This window comes from Engystomops pustulosus, chromosome 5 (assembly GCF_040894005.1).
Source record: "Engystomops pustulosus chromosome 5, aEngPut4.maternal, whole genome shotgun sequence".
In the NCBI taxonomy this organism is placed as follows: domain Eukaryota; kingdom Metazoa; phylum Chordata; class Amphibia; order Anura; family Leptodactylidae; genus Engystomops; species Engystomops pustulosus.
This window is the reverse complement of record NC_092415.1, coordinates 58,753,251-58,774,726: the sequence shown is the minus strand read 5'-3', so window position 1 is coordinate 58,774,726 and position 21,476 is coordinate 58,753,251. Positions and strand designations below refer to the sequence as shown.

At 40.2% G+C, this 21,476-nt stretch overlaps 1 protein-coding gene across 2 annotated transcripts in view; it reads right to left on the bottom strand.

Moving 5' to 3' along the window:
* Positions 1 to 1,119: 1,119 nt before the first annotated feature.
* ROCK1 (Rho associated coiled-coil containing protein kinase 1) overlaps positions 1,120 to 21,476 on the bottom strand; it is an 87,484-nt gene continuing 67,127 nt past the window's right edge. Inside the window, exons 23-33 of one of the 2 annotated variants that reach the window (XM_072152098.1) lie at positions 21,232 to 21,397; positions 19,272 to 19,365; positions 18,924 to 19,009; positions 17,954 to 18,142; positions 17,605 to 17,770; positions 14,237 to 14,313; positions 13,043 to 13,131; positions 12,859 to 12,937; positions 11,315 to 11,576; positions 4,026 to 4,230; positions 1,120 to 2,864 (exon numbers count right to left, since the gene is read on the bottom strand). In XM_072152098.1, the coding sequence (XP_072008199.1) occupies positions 2,861 to 2,864; positions 4,026 to 4,230; positions 11,315 to 11,576; positions 12,859 to 12,937; positions 13,043 to 13,131; positions 14,237 to 14,313; positions 17,605 to 17,770; positions 17,954 to 18,142; positions 18,924 to 19,009; positions 19,272 to 19,365; positions 21,232 to 21,397 (1,417 nt within the window). In that variant the 3' untranslated portion in view covers positions 1,120 to 2,860. Of the gene's footprint in view, positions 2,865 to 4,025; positions 4,231 to 11,314; positions 11,577 to 12,858; positions 12,938 to 13,042; positions 13,132 to 14,236; positions 14,314 to 14,662; positions 14,712 to 17,604; positions 17,771 to 17,953; positions 18,143 to 18,923; positions 19,010 to 19,271; positions 19,366 to 21,231; positions 21,398 to 21,476 lie in introns of those variants that run through there. The other variant, XR_011855723.1, reaches the window with a different exon arrangement.

The following is a 21,476-nucleotide window of genomic DNA, read 5'->3' as shown; positions in this document are numbered from 1 at the left end:
GGCAGCACCTGATTGGTACTCAGCTCAAACCTTCCACTAGTGTTGTCCCTGGGACTTGCACAACTCTATCTGGTGAGCCTCATTCTTTCCTCCCCCATCGGAATTTGTCCATTGTTGTACAAACTACTACTCTATGAGTGCTTTTTGGTCTCTCCTATACATATTTTAAACTAATGTTCACTAATTTTCTATTCTATTTCTATTCATACACCCAACCATACTGTATCTGCATATTTATCATGGGGGAAGGAGGGATTCATTAGCTTCACTGTGTGGAGTATTTACCCCAATGGTTGTGGAAATAGTAGATACAACAAGTAGGGTCCATGCATTGTAGATGGTGGGCTTAAACTTGTGTGTGAGATTTCTTCATTGAAAGCCCCCCCCTTTGATTAAGAGCAGTAGCAGGTTTCTGTTTAAATATTACAGCAGAGGGTAAGGGCTGGGCAGCAAGTCCAGCTACAATCCTGGAATATAAATGCATTATCCGCTACGCACACAAGTCTGGTCACACAGAACTCCACATTTTCTGCCAAACACGGTCTGCAACTTTGTAGCAGCATCCTTAAAGGGGTTTTCTCACAAAAATGTTAGGCCCTATCCAAGTGCAGAGAACCCCAGAGAGCACGAAAACAAGGGGTCCAATGGGGTCTCACATAGCTCTGACAGACTAATGGAGCCGTGCATGACTGCTCTGCTCCATTAATCTCTATGGAGCTGCTGGAGATTGCTGAGCGCAGCGCTCGGCGATCTCCGTCTGCTCCAGTCTACTCCATTAGTCCAACGAGGGGTCGGGCAGACCCCTAGTTTTCCTGATCTCTGGGGGTCTCATCACTAAGATTAGCAGGTTAGGCCCTATCCACGGGCAGGGCCTAACTTTTGTTCGTGGGAAAACCCCTTTAAAGGGAGTCAACCATACAATCTTTAATTGCTACCTCCAATAACTTCCACATGGTGGCTCTAAACATATTAAAAGTAAAAAAAGTTACATACAATTCTCATCAGTACACCACGTCAGTACTAGATATTGCTTTGTCCCGAGTGGAAATACTGGATGCTGGTATAATTGTAAAAAAGCAGAAACAAATCCCACAAATATTAATGAAGAGAAAATCCAGATTTCTATAAATAATTTTTATTTCTTTTCAAATGATCACACACTCATTAGCATATTAATAACAGATATGTTCATTACATATCCATCAGTGCGGATTTCAATACCACTTGTAACATGCAAATAGCCTTCAGACAAACTAGGGTTCCAGTGCTTTTTTTTTGTCTATTTTTGTTTAAGAAATGAAATTGCAAAGCCATTATAAATTACTGAGGAGGTATTTGGTAAAACAAAAATAAACCATTATTGCCCATACCTTAATTTGTCTCTGCTAGTAAGCAGGGGTATTTATATTAGAATCCCTATATTATCAAGAGTTTATAAACATGTCAAACACTCTAGTTTAATGCTTTCTAGCTTGTATGCTCAGCATATTGTATTACAAAAACCAGAACAGGTAGTTTAGCTCAGTGATTGTTCAGAAACCACATGATATGTCGTATCACAGATCATGAAATAGCAGAAAATATCCTCCATAAAAGAACTGTAATGGTAAGGAATGGGCACGTCAATGTAACCAGCCGCCGGGCATATAAAACCTATGGGAACCTACAAATAACGGGCTGGCTAATAGACTGATTTGCTCCAATATGGAGCGAATCAGAGATTTAAAACCCGAGAAATAATGGGTTTATCTACTAGGAATGTAATACGGACGTTATAAAAAAAAAAAAAAAAAAAAAACCTCTTACAACTTCTAAACCCTTCTGCAATCTCTGTATCCTTTCAATCTCTCTCCATTAAAAGCAGTGTGATCCGAGACAGATAAAACCTGTGAATTGGAAAGGGTATTACTTCCAGGATACAAGTATTGTGCCCAAAAAGAAAACAAAACATGGCAGTAAAATAAAGGAGATAAGGCACTAATAAAAAGATAGGACAAAAGCAATACCCAATAAAGTGTTCTAACCAATAATTTACAAGTCCACACAGTGCATACATATTTTATATGTCCGTTAACTTAACGTTCTTTATCTTTAAAAACTGTAAGGCAAAAAAAAAATTATAATAATACAAAACAAACAAAATGATGTACTCCAAACACACATAAAACTTGGATTGTACTGTTAGTTTCTAATGCCTCTATGTATTAAACACATTTCAATATGGCTTGGCAAAAAAAATTTAAAAAAAAAAAAAAAAAAGTATAAAACAAATAAAATGTATAGATAAAATTTTATATGTTGACCTTTCACTTTGATGAATGGCTGTAATATATATGCAAAGCACAAAACAAGCTCCGTCCTCCTGCAAGTGCTCTTGCCATAAGGCTATTAACAGCCGGGAAAAAAGTGAAGGCACTAGAGTTCAAGTGGTCACATATTCAGTCTTCAGGAAGATGGAGACGGCATCCAGGAACTTGTGTTCTCACTGAGACACGTTCCTCTGATGGAGCAGTAGACGCTCCAATCCTCTTCTATGCATGAGCTGCTTTCCACCCACAGGCTTTCATAGATATCCCCAGAATATCTTTACATGGATTTGAATATTATAAATATATATATGAAAACATGGCAAAGCTCTGCTTAACAACTTGCATTACATAGTAATAATCAGTCTATTCTATCTTTAGACAAGCCCACAAGAAAGAGACCCTCATATTATGCTTCTGTGCTTTAGCAAACGTAGGAGGAAGAAAGTGTCACCCTGAAAGCCTGTTACTCTGTTGCTGATGGATATAGCAGCTTCTTTGCATCAGTCTATTATATGGAAGACCAGCTTCATGAATGCAGTGACCAACTAAGATTAGCTGAAAGAGAAAGCACAAAAATATATGTAAAAATAAAATACCATGGCTTCTATTACGACAGTCTAGCCCCTTTGGGACAATTTTAAGCTTTAAGGGAACCCATCACCACATTTACAAAAATACAGCTAGGTGGCAGTTAATAGGGCTTTATGGGAACCTGACACCCTTCTTTTAGCTAAACATTGCTTGCCTTACATCCCCATCAACTTTATGTTATAGTCAAATGGCACCAGAGGAGGCGTGTCTTAGTCCATTGTAATCCTCTCATCATGTGACCAGGGTGATGTCATCTAAGGTCCTTTAACTGGCTTCATATGCAATATATACCACATGCACGTATCTGACCACATGAAATTGTAAAGCGCTATATAAAGATTTTTATTCTGAAATGTATATATATTATATATATATATATATATAAATTTTGTCACAGTGTGGGACTTGAACAAGTTATCATTCAATGTTCACAGTACAGGCAGTCCCCGGGTTACATACAAGATAGGGTCTGTGGGTTTGTTCTTAAGTTGAATTTGTATGTAAGTCGGAACTGTATATTTTATCATTGTAATCCCAGACAGAACCTTTTTGGTCTCTGTGACAATCGGATTTTTAAAATGTTGGGTTGTCATAAGAATCAATATTGACACTAAAGCTTCATTACAGATGCCTGTGATAACTGTTATAGCTGATTATTGTAGCCTAGGACTAAAGTACAAGAAATTACCAATATCCAGAGGTCTGTTTGTAACTATGGGTCGTATGTAAGTCGAGTGTTCTTAAGTAGGGGACCGCCTGTAATATAATGCAATGCTAACAGCCTATTAATAGTTGGGAGGAGGACCCCTAAAGACGTCATAAATGGTTAAACAGCCCTGCTGTGCGATTGCCCGTCCCAAGGTGATCTCATCAGCCCGTGCAACCACCATGACGTACCTGCATGTCAGCGTGCGCCAACTACCTGCACACAATGACCTACAGTTAAATCAAGGTGTGGGAAGGGGGTTAATAAATTTATAGTTGTGGTGATGCTGTATCAGGACCTTTCACATAGTGATGTGAAAGTTTAGCAATAACAGCCAAGCAAGGTCCAGTCCTAGGAACCAAGCAATCCCCTCCACCCCTAGTAGAGTAGATCACCGTAATCATCACAGAAATTCTTACCTGGCTTTTCCTGAACCAGTTTTCATAGGCTTTCGGAAGGACTGGTTTGTTGACCTAGTAGACATACTCCTTGGGGAGGCACGGACAAAATTTGATGGTGGCGTTTTGGGCATCTTCTTCAATAAATGAGTCACCCATTTCTTCTGGTCATCCTGAGTACACGCCAACAGCAGCATATCTCTTGCACTTGTCACATCATAACTCACTAAGAAATGAAAATAAAGATGGAAGATATAAAAAAGATTGAATCAAGAGAATAATAAAAGAATATTTATTCAGGAAAGAATAAAAACAAACCAGCGGTCCCACAATCTGTCTGCTTCCTCTGTAGCAATGACATGCTCAACATCCATGTAATTGCTTGTGAATTACTGGCCTCAACGTTCACATCACCGTTGAGCCAGTGATTGGTTGCAGCGGTTACATTTATGTATACCACCTATTGACCAGTGAAGGAATCCAAAATTTTACATGTGAGTGGTGGTTGTTTTTATCATGGGAAATTATCAGATGTAAATCTGATGGTAGATTCCTCCCGCCTCTGTCCTAATCTGTCATTTAATAATCCTGTAACCTAACTTGTAATATGTAAATTAACTCTAGAAGTAGCCTCTGCAGTTAATTTGCATATTACTAAAATAACATTACATATTAGGGCAGAGGCAGGCAGGAGGAATCTACCCAAACTACTTCTGATGGTAGATTCCTCATGGTAGGTTCCCTTTAATTTTAGAACATTTCCTGCAGATACTTGAACGACTAAGTTTTTTGGTGTTTTCATTTTTCACTCCCCACTTTCAAAAATCTATAACGGGTTTATTTCTCCAAGTAAAGATCTGTGTGACGGCTTGTTTTCTGCGTAACTAATTGCAATTCATAGTGACAGTATTTAATATTTCATGCGGTGTACTGGGAAGCAGTAAAAAAATTCTGAATGCAGTGAGAATAATATAAAACCGAATTTGCTGCATTTTCTTGTGGGCTTCGATTTTACAGCTTTCACTGAGAGCTCTAAATGACATGTCTCCTTCATTTGTTGGGTCAGTACTATCACTGAGATATTAAATTTGTATAGGTTTTATAATGTTTTCATAATGTAGGTACATTATGCACTGTATGCACCTACAGCTCAGAGTTAAAATAACCTGACAAAGTGTCTAATAACTCTTTGCAGAAAGTCCCCAAATAGTCATATCTCCTCAGAGAGATCAAAAGGAAGTATGCCCAGGTATAGCAACAGTTAATCATTAGCCCCCTTATCTGTCCGTAGTGGCAACTACGCTGCTCACTACAGAAGAAAGGAGGAAAAAGGTACAGACAAGTCATTTTTTTCACTAAGGCAAAGTTCAAAGAAGATAGGAAAAGATGGCACTACTCCTATCCACCAAATAAAGGAGTAAATTATCACATTTAGGAGTGCATGGGTTCCATATATATGGAGGTATGTATCCTCAGTGGTGCTCAATTCCTCAAAACGTAAAACGAAAGTCCAGGCAACAAAAATGTTATGTAGAAAGCAAGGATGGCACTCACCGAAAAATGGTTGTGGATATCTTCTTTTATTTCATCAAGTACATATACTCACACGAAGTGGGTGCGGGGGAGGGAGTGGGAGCTGAACGCCCAAAGGAGGGCAACGGCCGTTTCGCGCTGTGCTGCGCTTCTTCCGGCCCTGAAGGTGAAGTGATTAAAAGCCGTGGGGTTTTTAAATGCTGGTGGATCAATTGGACAATCCCACAAAGGGGAGTGTCCGAAGACCACACTCTTTGGAATAGGCTAATGGCACCCTGAACTCTATAGCCAATCGAGGGATAAACAACACCCGAATGGGAAAAAGAAACAGCTGGGCTTACCTCTCGTGCATTGGGTCGTTCTTCCTACTAGGTGTGACGTGTTCTCACCGCCAATAGTGGGTTCCGGCGGGCGTTAGCCTATTCGTCCTGAAACCGGACCGAGACCCCACCCCTTCCGGTATTTCCCACGTGGGGTTTGTCACGTGCGCGGACAATTTGTCAACACCTCTTTTCTGGTCATGTGACTCGTTGCCTCGACAACAAGGCACGGCGTCACTACACCAGGGTGATCGAGGGTTTTTCTGACGCTGTCCGTACCTGGGAGATAGACCACACTGTGCACTGTAGAGAGGCATGTAGCCCGCAAATGTAAAAGAGTAGGTTGTGCCATGTACCTCGCCATAGTTCTCGTATTAAACCATATAATGCATAGTAAACCTGTATCTAAAAACGGCATATATTAAAAACAAAAAGGTGAATAACACCTATAAAAATCACATTACACAGTGCAAAATACTTCGATACTGTACATACATTTTATATTTGCTGGCATACACCTAGCCTATGTTGACACTTTGACAGGTCGAGGAATATATCATCTGTGGGTTTTCATAAAAACACCCCCATGTCTATTTTGTCGTTAAGACCAATGGGCCCCATAGCGTTTGATCTCAGTATCCATCTGCTCTCTGCTTGTAGTAGCAACCTCTGCCTGTCCCCTCCTTTTTTCGGGGGAGGGACCACCTCTATACCTGCGAACCTAATAGAGTCTACATTGCCCCCATGCTCTTCTCTAATGTGTTGAATCAATCTCGGGGCCCCGGCTCCTGACTTTATAGACCCTAAATGCTCTCTGACTCTCAGGTATAGATTTCTTATGGTTTTGCCAATATAGAATCTCTGGCAATCACAGATAAGGATGTACACGACATAGCTTGTTTTGCAATTAATAAAACTTTTTACCTTAACCTCCAAACCACCAAACGACACTACCTTACTACTTGAGTTATACGGACAGCACTTACAATGACCACATTTGAAGTTCCCGACAAGTGGGTGTTCTTTAAGCCAATCCCTGTTCTTCTTCCCTGAATTAAAGGCACTATGAACCAATTCAGATCTAATCGATTTACCTCTCCTAAAGCTAATGAGGGGTCCTCCCACGGCTTGCTCAGCGAGATCCCTATCGTTCTCTATCAGGTGCCAGTTGTCCCTCATGGCTTTTTTTATGGTGTCGGCTAAGGGAGTGAAGTCAAAGGAGAAGGTAAATCTTTCCCTCTCCTCCTTCTTATCACTATTCCTCAAGAGTTCTTTTTGATCTTTACTTTTGACTCTTTCATATGCCTGGTCAAGTATTTTTTCTGGATAACCCCTCTTTAGGAGTCTCTCTTTTAGCTCCCTGGCCTGTGTTTCAAAGCCTTCTGAGGTATTATTGACCCGTTTTACCCTTAGGAATTGTCCATAAGGGACGGCTTCTTTCACGTGCCTAGGGTGGTAGCTTTCAAAATGTAGGAGGGCATTGGTGGCCGTTTTTTTCCTATGGACCGAGGTGCGTATTTCGTTATTTTTTACTTCGACCAATACATCAAGGAACTCTAGTCTCTGTTTGTCTATGGTGCACGTGAACGACATGTTCATTTTGTTGGTCTGGTTGAGGTACTGTACCATTTCATGGAAACCCTCTTCCGTGCCGGGTGGGTTACTAATGTCCTTATGTATTTTTGGTAGGAAATACCAGTCTGGTTTTTTAGGGAACTGGGGTAGTAGCCTTTCGGCCATTTTTTTGGACAGAACTCCTCCTATGACTTGTGATCTTAAAAACATTCTTAGTTGTTCACAATAGGCTTGCGTAGGATCCTTAGACAGCTTATTATAGGTTCTGGAATCCCCCAATAATCTAAGCGCTTCATTTTTATAATAATCACTTGTCATGACCACTATGTTCCCCCCCTTGTCTGCGGGTCTAACCACAACCCCTTCATTGTTCTTTAATTCCTCCATGGCTAAGATTTCTTTTTTAGTTAAATTAGAACCCTCCTGTTTGTATATTAGGGATTCCACGTCTTTCATAACCTGCCTGCGAAAGAGGTCAAGAGAGCCGCCCTGTTGTACTGGTGGATTAAACCTAGACTTTACACCCCCTCTAAAGGGTTCTTTTTTTCCTGATGTTTCTTTCTCTTCCTCACTGGCTAGAAAGAGTATACATTCTTTCTCAATGTCAGATAATTCACCTGTTACAAAGAACCCTAGAGGGCCTATCTCCAGTGGGACCTCTGCATGCTTCTCCTCTTTCTGGTCACCCCTTGATCTACCTTGTGCTGTAAAGAATTTTTTCAGATTCATCTTTCTCAAACCCTTAAACATCTTTCTCAAACCCTTCTGCATTAAACGAACAACAATGGCAGGAAGGCTCGTACTTGGCATCAATTGATGTCGAGAGCCTTTACACGTGTATACCGCATAAGGAAGGAGTTTCAGCAGTGAGCGATATCATCAGTAAGGCCCAAAAAAGTGAAAGTTACAGGACCTTTGTCTGTCAGGCTCTCATGTATATATTATCACATAATGCATTCCGATTCGATGGCACCTGGTTTATACAAATAGATGGAACTGCCATGGGGACCCCGGTCTCCTGTACGTATGCTAATATTTTTCTTGCGGTCTTTGAGAGTATATACATCTATAGTGAAGACAATCCCTATGTGCGTTTTATTCAGATGTATAGAAGATTCGTGGACGACGTGTTCATAATCTGGACTGGCACGGAAGAGGGTTTCCATGAAATGGTACAGTACTTCAACCAGACCAACAAAATGAACATGTCGTTCACGTGCACCATAGACAAACAGAGACTAGAGTTCCTTGATGTATTGGTCGAAGTAAAAAATAACGAAATACGCACCTCGGTCCATAGGAAAAAAACGGCCACCAATGCCCTCCTACATTTTGAAAGCTACCACCCTAGGCACGTGAAAGAAGCCGTCCCTTATGGACAATTCCTAAGGGTAAAACGGGTCAATAATACCTCAGAAGGCTTTGAAACACAGGCCAGGGAGCTAAAAGAGAGACTCCTAAAGAGGGGTTATCCAGAAAAAATATGAAAGAGTCAAAAGTAAAGATCAAAAAGAACTCTTGAGGAATAGTGATAAGAAGGAGGAGAGGGAAAGATTTACCTTCTCCTTTGACTTCACTCCCTTAGCCGACACCATAAAAAAAGCCATGAGGGACAACTGGCACCTGATAGAGAACGATAGGGATCTCGCTGAGCAAGCCGTGGGAGGACCCCTCATTAGCTTTAGGAGAGGTAAATCGATTAGATCTGAATTGGTTCATAGTGCCTTTAATTCAGGGAAGAAGAACAGGGATTGGCTTAAAGAACACCCACTTGTCGGGAACTTCAAATGTGGTCATTGTAAGTGCTGTCCGTATAACTCAAGTAGTAAGGTAGTGTCGTTTGGTGGTTTGGAGGTTAAGGTAAAAAGTTTTATTAATTGCAAAACAAGCTATGTCGTGTACATCCTTATCTGTGATTGCCAGAGATTCTATATTGGCAAAACCATAAGAAATCTATACCTGAGAGTCAGAGAGCATTTAGGGTCTATAAAGTCAGGAGCCGGGGCCCCGAGATTGATTCAACACATTAGAGAAGAGCATGGGGGCAATGTAGACTCTATTAGGTTCGCAGGTATAGAGGTGGTCCCTCCCCCGAAAAAAGGAGGGGACAGGCAGAGGTTGCTACTACAAGCAGAGAGCAGATGGATACTGAGATCAAACGCTATGGGGCCCATTGGTCTTAACGACAAAATAGACATGGGGGTGTTTTTATGAAAACCCACAGATGATATATTCCTCGACCTGTCAAAGTGTCAACATAGGCTAGGTGTATGCCAGCAAATATAAAATGTATGTACAGTATCGAAGTATTTTGCACTGTGTAATGTGATTTTTATAGGTGTTATTCACCTTTTTGTTTTTAATATATGCCGTTTTTAGATACAGGTTTACTATGCATTATATGGTTTAATACGAGAACTATGGCGAGGTACATGGCACAACCTACTCTTTTACATTTGCGGGCTACATGCCTCTCTACAGTGCACAGTGTGGTCTATCTCCCAGGTACGGACAGCGTCAGAAAAACCCTCGATCACCCTGGTGTAGTGACGCCGTGCCTTGTTGTCGAGGCAACGAGTCACATGACCAGAAAAGAGGTGTTGACAAATTGTCCGCGCACGTGACAAACCCCACGTGGGAAATACCGGAAGGGGTGGGGTCTCGGTCCGGTTTCAGGACGAATAGGCTAACGCCCGCCGGAACCCACTATTGGCGGTGAGAACACGTCACACCTAGTAGGAAGAACGACCCAATGCACGAGAGGTAAGCCCAGCTGTTTCTTTTTCCCATTCGGGTGTTGTTTATCCCTCGATTGGCTATAGAGTTCAGGGTGCCATTAGCCTATTCCAAAGAGTGTGGTCTTCGGACACTCCCCTTTGTGGGATTGTCCAATTGATCCACCAGCATTTAAAAACCCCACGGCTTTTAATCACTTCACCTTCAGGGCCGGAAGAAGCGCAGCACAGCGCGAAACGGCCGTTGCCCTCCTTTGGGCGTTCAGCTCCCACTCCCTCCCCCGCACCCACTTCGTGTGAGTATATGTACTTGATGAAATAAAAGAAGATATCCACAACCATTTTTCGGTGAGTGCCATCCTTGCTTTCTACATAACATTTTTTTCACTAAATGAATTGGCCAGGTGAGATTAGTAAAAGTAATATACTTTATTAGGAGAAAAAAAAAAATCAGCGTTAAAGATTTAGTTACACTCTATAAAAGTTAACTTAGGTTCTTTATATTACCATGAGAACTAACATTGCAATGGATCCCTGGGCCTCTGTTTTGCTATATTGACGGTGCAGAGAGTAATACATTTCCTGCTCTGCCACAACACACAGCAAAGTACCGCGTCACCTGCAGTGGGACACGGATGTTCCTTAAGTTGCTTAGTGTTATATAGTTTATTACTCTCTGCACTCAACCGGTTGGGGATAGGGTGGAGGGGGGAAAAAACATGTAAGTGCTCAGTAGAGCTGCATTATTGTGTGCTGTGCAGCTGTGAATGTTCTATTTATATATGTATGTAAATTGTGCAGAAATGTGTTTATTATAGGTTTATATGCTTATGTAAATGTATATATGCATATGTATGGATGTGTATATACATATGTGTGTGTATTAATCACAGTATAGCATGAATATTTCTGTATTGGGAAACTATGGCAGTAATATAACTGTTGTTATGGTGGTGGACATCATCATGTAGCATTATTTGCTGGTATTGTTGGTAATATTAGGCAGATATAACCATTTAGGGACTTCGATAGATCAGTGTGTTAGTAGTTGCAGTTTGGACACTCGCTCCCAATTGTAATCTAGCCTATAGATCAGTGATGGCAAACCTTTCAGAGACCAAAAAGACGTTATAATTGAAATACTAACCTTTGCAGGGGGCTATGAGCTCCTCTTTTTTATCCAGGTGGTCCTTATGGCATTTAACATGGCACTTTCTGCATTCTAGTGCAGGGGGTGGTTTGAAGACGTGCCATAATGGTTTAGAGCAAGCTTCACAATTCGCTGGGAAATGATAGAGTGTAGGGATGAACTCGTGTCCCTTGTGGTTGAGGAAATTTGTCTTCTCTACTTGCTGCACTGGATCCAACTCCAAATCTTTTCTGCATTCTCCTTCATTGGCATAAAGTATCTGATAGGATGAAAATGACATATGGAGAATTCATCTTATAGTAAAATCCAACCACAAAAAGGAAATCTCCAAACACTGTAACCTGCTCATTTGTGTAATTCAATTTAACTGGTTAAGGACCGGGCCCTTTCCTGTTTTTTCATGTCCATTTTTCACTCCCCACCTTCAAAAATCTATAACTTTTTTCATTTTTTATACGTAAAGAGCTGTGTGACAGCTTGTTTTCTGCGTAACAAATTGCACTTCATAGTGATGGTATTAAATATTCCATGCCATGTACTCGGAAGCGGAAAAAAAATTCCAAATGCAGTGAAAATGGTGAAAAAACGCATTTGCGCCATTTTCTTGTGGGCTTGAATATTACGTCTTTCACTGAGCGCCCCAAATGACATGTCTACTTTATTCTTTGGGTCGGTACGATTAAGGGGATACCAAATTTGTATAGGTTTTATATTGTTTTCATACATTTACAAAAATTAAAACCTCCTGTACAAAATTATTATTTTTTTTATTTTGCCAACTTCTGGCGCTAATAACCTTTTTATACTTTGTTGTACGGAGCTGTGGGTGGTGTCATTTTTTGCGAAATTTGATAATATTTTCAATGATATTTTTAGGACTGTACAACCTTTTGATCACTTTTTTCCATTTTGAAAAATATAAAAAAAAATCTATAAAAAGTGCCATTTTCGACTTTGGGCGCTATTTTCCGTTACGGGGTTAAACGCATTGAAAAACCGTTATATTTTGATCAGGCATTTTCGGACGCGTCGATACCTATTGCGTTTAAGATTTTTTACTGTAAGACCCGAGGCTACCATGGAGACGGATCGCCGCTCCCCGATGACGTCACGGGGAGCGGCGATCCCAGGTAAGATGGCATCGCCCATGCGCCGCTATCTTTTTGAGGCTGCCGGCAGCCATCGCTGTTATAACACCCGCGATCGGCGCTAGCACCGATCATGGGTGTTACTGGTAAGCCTTTGCTGCAGTATGCAAGAAAGACTTACCGGCTATGGAGAGGGCTCAGCCCGTGAGCCCTCTCCATGCAGCGCGACCCAACCGCCACCGTTAATACACAGCGGGCGGTCGCGATCCGGTTAAGGTGAGGGGTCATGTAAAAAACATAATCTAAACCCTATGTAAATAATCAGAAAAGTGTCCGTGTAATACAGGTCTTCAGGATGGGATAGGTTTTAAAAGGCCAATAAAAAAACAAAAATCACTAAAATGTAATTTATGATGGTTCACTCCCGTGGCTGAAATATAATATGGTATTTACCTGGAATATCTTCGGGATCTCATCAGTATTCGCTCGGTAAACATCTCCTTGCGTTACAGGGCGGACGTGGAAAAGCTTACTAAATAAATAAAATGTGTTACCAATGAAAACCATCAAACATGTATTTAGTCTCATTACACAGGTTTAGCTATGGTTTAGAATTAAATAATAAGGTAATACTCACTCTATGTCAAGTACCATTGATGGGTTAGACTGTTCTTTATCCAGCTCATCGTTGTAAAATAGTATCTTCTTACTGCTGACCACAACATACTGTTTGGGAGAGAAACATCATCACAGTTAAAAAATCATAAGCTCATTAAAAACATTACTACATCAAAACCAGTTCCCAGAATGTATTCATCTGAATACAAAGCATAAGAGCTATATGTAGCATTTTGACAATGGTCTTTCATCAAAGGCAACTAAATTGGACTACTGTGACCCAACTGCAAGACCTGGAGGAGTGGCAGTATGACCATCGTTCCACTAACGCTTCTAGCTGAAACTTCTATGCAAAGTCTTGGCAAAGATGGATGGAGAAGACGATGATCAATGGTCAGAACAATCATATCCATTTGTTGTGTACACAGTTGAAAAGTGATATGTTTTAGGGCAGGATATGATGTCATTTACCAATATATTTCTATGTTATGTGATCTCGAAGTGTCCATGACCAGCTGCACTTCCAGGGCCTTAAAGGGGTATTCTCCTCTGGGCACTCACATTCAGTTTGATAAATCTTCCATTTATAAACATTTCTTCAATTGGATGTTATAAAAAAAAAATGTTCCTGTGTGAAGATAATTTCTCATAAATGTAGTCATATGGTCCCTTAGAAACGAGATGGCTTCCTCGGATACGGCCACTTCTACTGGAGAGATTGCACAAAGAAACAAAAGGTTTTTGTATATGAAATGTCTGGGAGTTACTGCATGTTCCGCAGCCGTCCTGAGGTAATGATTGCTGAAGCCAGGAGGTCAGGCAGGGCTCAATAGCGCATGTCTGGCCACCGCTGCCAGAGTGTGAGGTGGTCGCATCCGAGGAAGCTATCTCGTTTCTAAGGGACAACATGACTACATTTATGAGAAATTATCTTCACACAGGAACATTTTTTTTATTAACATCCAATTGAAGAAATGTTTACATATGGCAAACGAATTTAATTAAATGTAAATGCCCAGATGAGAATACCCCTTTAAGCTTGTATTCATGAACACCATCATACGGTCCTGAAAGGCAGATCGTTCAACTACAGTTACAATCATATGAACCTCCATTTTATGGACAGCAATGGTAAGACACATTTCTGATCCAGGGAGCTTTACTTAAAGTTTAAAACGTAGACAAAGGGACCAACAATTTAATCACTTTATACCTGTTTCTTCCAACCATGTCTTTTAATATTCCCGCGGTTCGGAATGGAAAGCCAACCCTCAATTCTTGATTCCGATTCTAAAAATAAAAGTCAAGTTAAGCATTTTGTATGGGTGAACCACCTGTCACGTCACAGTGCAAGACATAGAAACATGCAGCATGAAGACGCATGGCAAAATTAGGAAACAAAGAATGAAAACTCTGCGGTCAACAGTTCATGCCCACAAAACAGAACAATTACTTGCAGGATCAAATGCAAGTTGAACATGAAGATCAAGGTAAAAGGAAAAAAAAGTAAACTGCAAACAATGAAAATAGAATAGAAATGACAGTCACTGACTCCAAGGCGAGAAATCATATTTGGAAGGGTAACAAGCTGAACAAGTGGTCAACAACAACAGGTAGATGTAGGTTGCCATTTACTCACAGAAGACAAGAATAGGAGAGAAAGAAATAAGGAATGCAGGTAGACTCGACTAAACGGAGAATAAGAGACAAACGTTTTATTTAGTGGGAAGAAGAGACTCGAATCATCTCAAATTTGTTCTATGCCAGAGCTAAGCAGATGTGCCAACCACTACTGCCCATATGCCTAGTTCTGCTAGTAGCCGATACCCATAATTACGTTAACACTTTCTTCCCCATGTAAAAGAGACACTGCAATGACACACACACACCTACGAAATGATGGTCCAGCAACAGCACTGAATGCTAGCAAAATGAAATACATTATTTTGGCATACTAGGTACAAAAATATGACAAGTAAATAGGGAACTTCCCGGAGCTAACATTCACATACATACGCCACAATAATGCTGTTGGCTGGGGGTGAATGCACAGGTAGCAGATCGGATGCAGAGACTGGTGCCTGTGACATGCGATTGCTGAGGGCCCTATTCACATAAACAGAATAGCAGCAGAGATTTCTGCACCATGTATCACTTGTGCATTCACTTTGGGGGGATTTTTCATGTTAAACATATTAGTGACCTCGGGACAAATGATATTAGATTGGTGGGGTCAGACACCCTGCAGCCACTAGCATCATAAGCCGCAGAGAACTGAATATGAAGCACATATCCATTCACTGGGGCAAACGTATCATTTGTTTTTCCTTTGTGGCTTTCAGAGTCGGCTGAAGTTGGCATACTTTATCAGTGCTTTGTATATTTCTAAATTTGACGTTGTGATACAGGGTTTTTTCTTTGTCTCTGATTTGTGTTTTTTTTTTTTTTTTTGCAACTTTTTAGGTGCATATTTGAAACTCAACATGGGGCTAGCTGTACTTCGTTTTGCACCTTAAAATGTCTCTAATTTGCAGCTAAAAAGAGGCAAAATAAAGAAAACATATGTCTTGGAAAAAACATTTAGGAACACTGCAACAGACAACCACCTGCTAACTTCTTAAAGGAAATCTACCGTTTTCATGTATTGTGAACCAAACATACCTTGAGAATGCTGTAGCTACACTGATGCAGAAACATATGTTTAATCCCTGAGCCGAGTGGTTTTGCTCAAAAACAATTATAAAATTCAGGTCATTGGGAAAGCAGAGTTGCAGGCTGTCTACATACCATATATACTTGAGTATAAGCCTAGTTTTTCAGCACAAAAAAAATGTGCTGAAAGCCCAAACTTGCCTTATACTCAATTAAAAATAATATAGGTTTTACCAGTTTTTGTGGTAAAATCAGGGGCCTCGGCTTATACTCGAGTATATACCTTAAATACTTTACACTGAGCTTAATGAACTGTATAGGACTAATCATCAACCTGAGCTAGACGACTCATACACAGCAGGTGGGGGATGGTGCAGCGATTGATTACTTCTGCCTGTCAGGGACAACTCCGTAAATAAAGCGTTATCTGCAGCAGTGCATAATTAGGGTAAGAGGAGAAGCGCCGGAGCAGCCAAAGGAACGCCAGAGCATCATAATCATAATTTTATAATCATTTTAGCAAAATTACTCAATCTCAGGGATTAAACAAGATATGTTTCTGCATCATTGTAGCTACAGAATTCTCAAGGTATGTTTAGTTCATAATGCATAAAAACAAATAAGATAGTAAATTTCCTTTAAGATCTTGGCATAGTCGCAAAAATGCACCCAAAAAGTCCCCCCAACAAACCCCCACAAAAACAGAAAAAAAACCAAACAGATCACAATAAAGATACATGTCCCCCACTGTGTAGTTACTGCACCTTAAGGCCCCCCATTTACTATGATACTCTGCTCAGACCTAAACACCAATAAATTCTGATGACAAGATGGGTTACCATCAACATTTACACAAGATATTTTTCTTAAAGTTATTGGTAAAAATGGGACCGGTCACCAAGAAAATTTAATGCAATCTGCAGGCAGCATGTTATAGAGCAGGCAAAGTGGAGCAGCATATACATAGTATTCTATGTAGAAGTAGCACATTGTGGAGCAGGAGGAGCTGAACAGATTGTACTTTGTGCCCTATCTGCAGGCAATGTGTTCTAGAGCAGGAGGATCTAAGAGGATTGTACCAAATGCCCAATCTACAAGCAGTGAGTAATAAAGGAGGAAGAGCTGTAGAATGTACAGATTGTTCTATCTGCAGGCAGTTTGGGATAGAGCAGGAGAAGCTGAAGACATTGAGATGTAGTTTTGTGGGAATGGATTAGCTTTAACTCATGGTTTATTTGTTTCATTATTTTTGTTATGTTATAGAGTACAAAGCAGAGAAAAGAATTACTACAATAAATATATGTGTATATGGGATTAGCCCATAAAATCCCTAAATCTGTCTAGCTACTGCACTATAACATGCTGCCAACAACTATTTAGTGAACTTGAAAAAGCAAAGTTGTACTTACACATATTACACATAGATCTTCCTATACTGAAGTCTAATTTAATACTTGATGCACTGGATGTTACAACCAGAGAAGATTTTCTAGTTTATAGAAAAAACTGGGAAGACTAAAAGTAGCTACTAGTCCTAACTAGATCGTAGACTGCGAAGGAATCTGAGCTTAGCATAGTCCTCGCATGTCAATATAGTTAATATGCTCAAAACTACTTGTAATCAAAGCTAATGTCACCACTGTCAGTTTAGAGGAATACTTGTGAAAGTCGTAGCGCTACTTTTCTTAGTACTCTGTTTTGTGCAATTCACCGTGATTCCTCCTATAAAACTTATCAAGTAAGTGGCATATTACTACACACAGACACTGATCTGTGTAACAGGCAATGCCCATCTGTCAATTAAATGATACTACAGTGATCCAGGTAAATGTGCTCTAGAACTTATTTAATAAGGAATACAAGTATTTATCAAATTACACAGTCAGTAGAGGTGACAAGACGATCTGGACTCAGATTAATGTTTCTTACCTCCTATTGTTCCATCAGCTTCATCCGTCTGCAGACTGGCAACACTCGTAGAGTCCATACGTAGCTGTAGCTCTGCCAGCCTGGCACGCAGCTGTTCAATGTCACTTTCTTTACTGGCGAGCTGCATCTGAAGTTCGTTCCTGGTATTGCTTTCTTCAGTTAATTGCTATAAGATGTATATGACAGAATTCATTACCAAGGGAAAACTAGAGATACCACATGAGACTCTATAGAAAGCAGACAGTCTTCAATTGTGCTGGATCATCAAGACTAACATTTAAAGTGTGTCTTTTTAGTAAAAAAATAGAAAAAGGTTTTCTAAAAACTTGATTTAAAGAACGTTTCTCACCATTAACATATCTTCTGTCTCTTTCTGAAATTTGGTGACCATCTGGTTGTATTTCTCTTTCTCCTGGTTAAGATCTAACTGCAGCTTCCGGTTCTCCTTTTCCTTCTTTCTCAGGTCCTGTGAGCTGGCTTTCCTTCTGTCCAGTTTGAAATCTTTCCTATTCATTATCTCAGCTAACTTGTTCACAGCCTAAATCAAAGTACAACGGATACTTGTTACATGCCAGCGGCACAATTTCACATTTTGGCGAGAAAAATTAAATATGTGCATAGGAGACAGATTTTGCTTCCACTAATACATAGATGGGGAAAATGAACTTCCTATAGACATTGTTTTATATCCCATGCAAAACACTGTAAAAATAATTAAAACAAATTTACAACTTTGAAGAAATGAAACACATTTGGCACCAATCGTTGGTGTTACCCTTTAAATGCTGTTGATGGCAGATAAATGATTTGATCAGTGCTGGAACTGAGGGCAAGTTCGGGTCCTTTCATCACTATTCAAAAGGACTGTATGTTTGACCTCCAAAAATCTCACTGTGTAGTAGAAATCTGGCACAGCCATTACAGAGAATGGAGGTGTACTTCCGGCTCCAGTGCCTGTCAATTACCCAAAATATTAGCTATTCTCGCTGGCCAATTTGAGCTGTTTAACGGAAATTAATACCCAACACATGACTTTTTTTTATACAAAATATATAGCAAATAAAGAGTTAAGAGATAGCAGAAGTTCATTGAGTGCAGTAACGGCTGACAAAGATAAGTAATGTATCAACTTGATAAATTAGATTTGAATTAAAAGGACTTGCGCGACACATTCTGCGGACTTGCTTATCCGAGCTCATCAGGAAGATCTTTGTTTCCGTTAGATTCAAAAGTTAAAAATATGACGTTTATTTACATTAACCGTCTAAAAAAATTCCATAGACACCAGGCCTCTGCTGTATAGGTGTTCACTAGATTACCTGTGTTTTAAGGGTTCGCTCAGTATTTATATTCTTCTCATATGTGATCTTCAAATTACTTATTTCTTCTTGCTTCAGTTTAAAGTCTGCAAAAAATGCCAACGCATGGTCAGATTATAGGGCATCTGTCATGAGACCCCCTTTAACTCGGTATGTACCAAACAGTTGTTTCTTAGCCCAACTAACTTTAGAGTGTAATGTATCCACATCTACCGCAGCTTTGAACTAAGGTCATTTGTCCGTGCGCTCTCAGTAATAACTATAGTAGCCAAGAGCCCAGAGCCCCAGGTGACATGCTCAAGGTGTAAAACCTCTGTCCCAATACTAGGTAATATAATGGAAAGGTACCTTCATCCAGCGTCTTCACCTTTTCACTCAGAACAGCATTTTCTTTGGTTAATTCTTGAACATTTTTGGTTAGTGTATGGTTCGATTCCTCCATCTGCCAAAAGAAGTTAAAAATTGTGTTATATTCCTATTTACCCAAAAATAAGACACCCCCCCCCCAAAAAAAATAAGAACTAGTGCAATTTTTTCAAGCTCCCCTGAAAAGCAGCATTTGTTAACTAATTAGAATTAACCTCTTCCAGTATATGAAAGACCTGCTGAGACATGGGTGAAGAATTTGTGAGATGAACTCCAAAGAAGGGCTCAATCTCTATGGCACTCAGCAATTTCCGTCAGCTCCAAAGAGATTAATGGAGCAGAACAGTCATGCGGGGACGTCTGCTCCATTACTCTGACAGAGTGCCGAGGGGTCCGACTGAGGTATGTGGGACCCCATCGAACCCCTCGGTCTCATCTCTGAGACCTCCACTGATCAGCAAGTTAAAGGAAACCTACCACTTGAAGTGGCAGGTTTCAGATGGAAATACCGGGCACCAGCTCAGGGTGAGCTGTTGCCGGAGCTTATTTTCGTTAGTGTTTTAAACCGCGGTATAAAACACTTTTTAAACTTTATAGCCGGCGCAGGGAGTTACGCGCTCGGCGCTTACCATGCGTGCGGCTCTCCTTCACTTCCTATGTGGTCGCGCGCATGGTAAGCGCCGAGCGCATACCTCCCTGCGCCGGCTATAAAGTTTAAAAAGTGTTTTAAACCGCGATACCGCGGTTTAAAACACTAACAAAAATAAGCTCCGGCACCAGCTCACCCTGAGCTGGTACTCGGTATTTTCTTCTGAAACCTGCCACTTCAAGTGGTAGGTTTCCTTTAAGCCCTATCCTGTGGATAGGGCTTAACTTCTGTTAGTCGGAAAACCCCTATAAGGAAATCGCTTTTACCAGTTTGGAGAGTTATAAGGATGTTTGACAAGGCTGGCCTGTAAATGAAAAATGTTGCTTTTTGTTCATACATACACGGATTGTTAAGTGTACCATAGATTATTTCCTTGTACAGCAGAGTCCCTAGACTTTCCTGATGAAATTCAGAGCGTTATGCTGAGGTTTGTGATGATATGCCTACAGTATAAATGTAAATTCTTGTTCATAGAAAAATAAGACATCCCCTGAAAATAAGACCTAGTGCCTCTTCAGGAGCAAAAATTTATATTAGATAGAGTCTTATTTTCAACGGAAACCATCACTGTAAATTGTGTCACTTCACTAATTACATCCAGCCCAATCTCAAATGTCTAAAAAAAGATTTGCCCAAAGTGACCATTTGGGAGAGATCTTATTACAAGGGACCCTGCATTGATTTCAGTATTATGGGACTTGCATAGTGGATGATGTTATGATATCTCCCAAACACATTGCATTTACAAAATATCTGTGGGAAAACTGACCTGAGGCTCACAATTTAGAAATGAGCACCAAGGTCACATTAACACTTTACATTTCCACAACAAAATTCCCATAGCACAACACAACATATTTGAACACAAATTACATGGAGATGAACTTACAAATAGGTACATGTCCATTTTATAAAACACTTTCACTCCTCAAGAAAAAGTAATTCTGGTCAATCTTTTCTCATTGTAGTATCATCCCATTGTTGTACCATTTCTCTATAATTCTGAAATTATTAGTTATCCAAGTTGAGGAGGGGGTGGGGACTACCCCTTTACAGTCAGATATTGTCCAATCACTGCTGGCAATGTCAAACTGTACAGGGACAAACCCCTAATGGGCAACACCCACTGGTTAAATAAACAGATTTGCTAGAAAGAATAACATAAACTACACAGCGTAGAGTTCTACGGAAAAATGCAGAATTGTAAATGTATAATGTCTGCAATTATAAAACAATTCTACTTGCACATATTATGTACCAATTTTATGTTATTAATTAAATCAGTTCAAGTACCTTGCGGATGGTATGATCTTTGTCCACTACATCTTGTCTGGTTCTCGTCGACAGCTTTTTGTTCTCTTGGGTCAATTCGAAGCATTGTTCTTCCAGGAGAGCCCTGGCCAGCTGTTCAGATTCTGCTTTTGTCACAGCCAAATCTAATTGCGCCGCTAGAGTTTCTCTGTAAAATTGTGGATATAAGTTTAGTCACTACCTGCGTTGTGATGCAAAACTCTGATTTACAAATATTACAACACAAT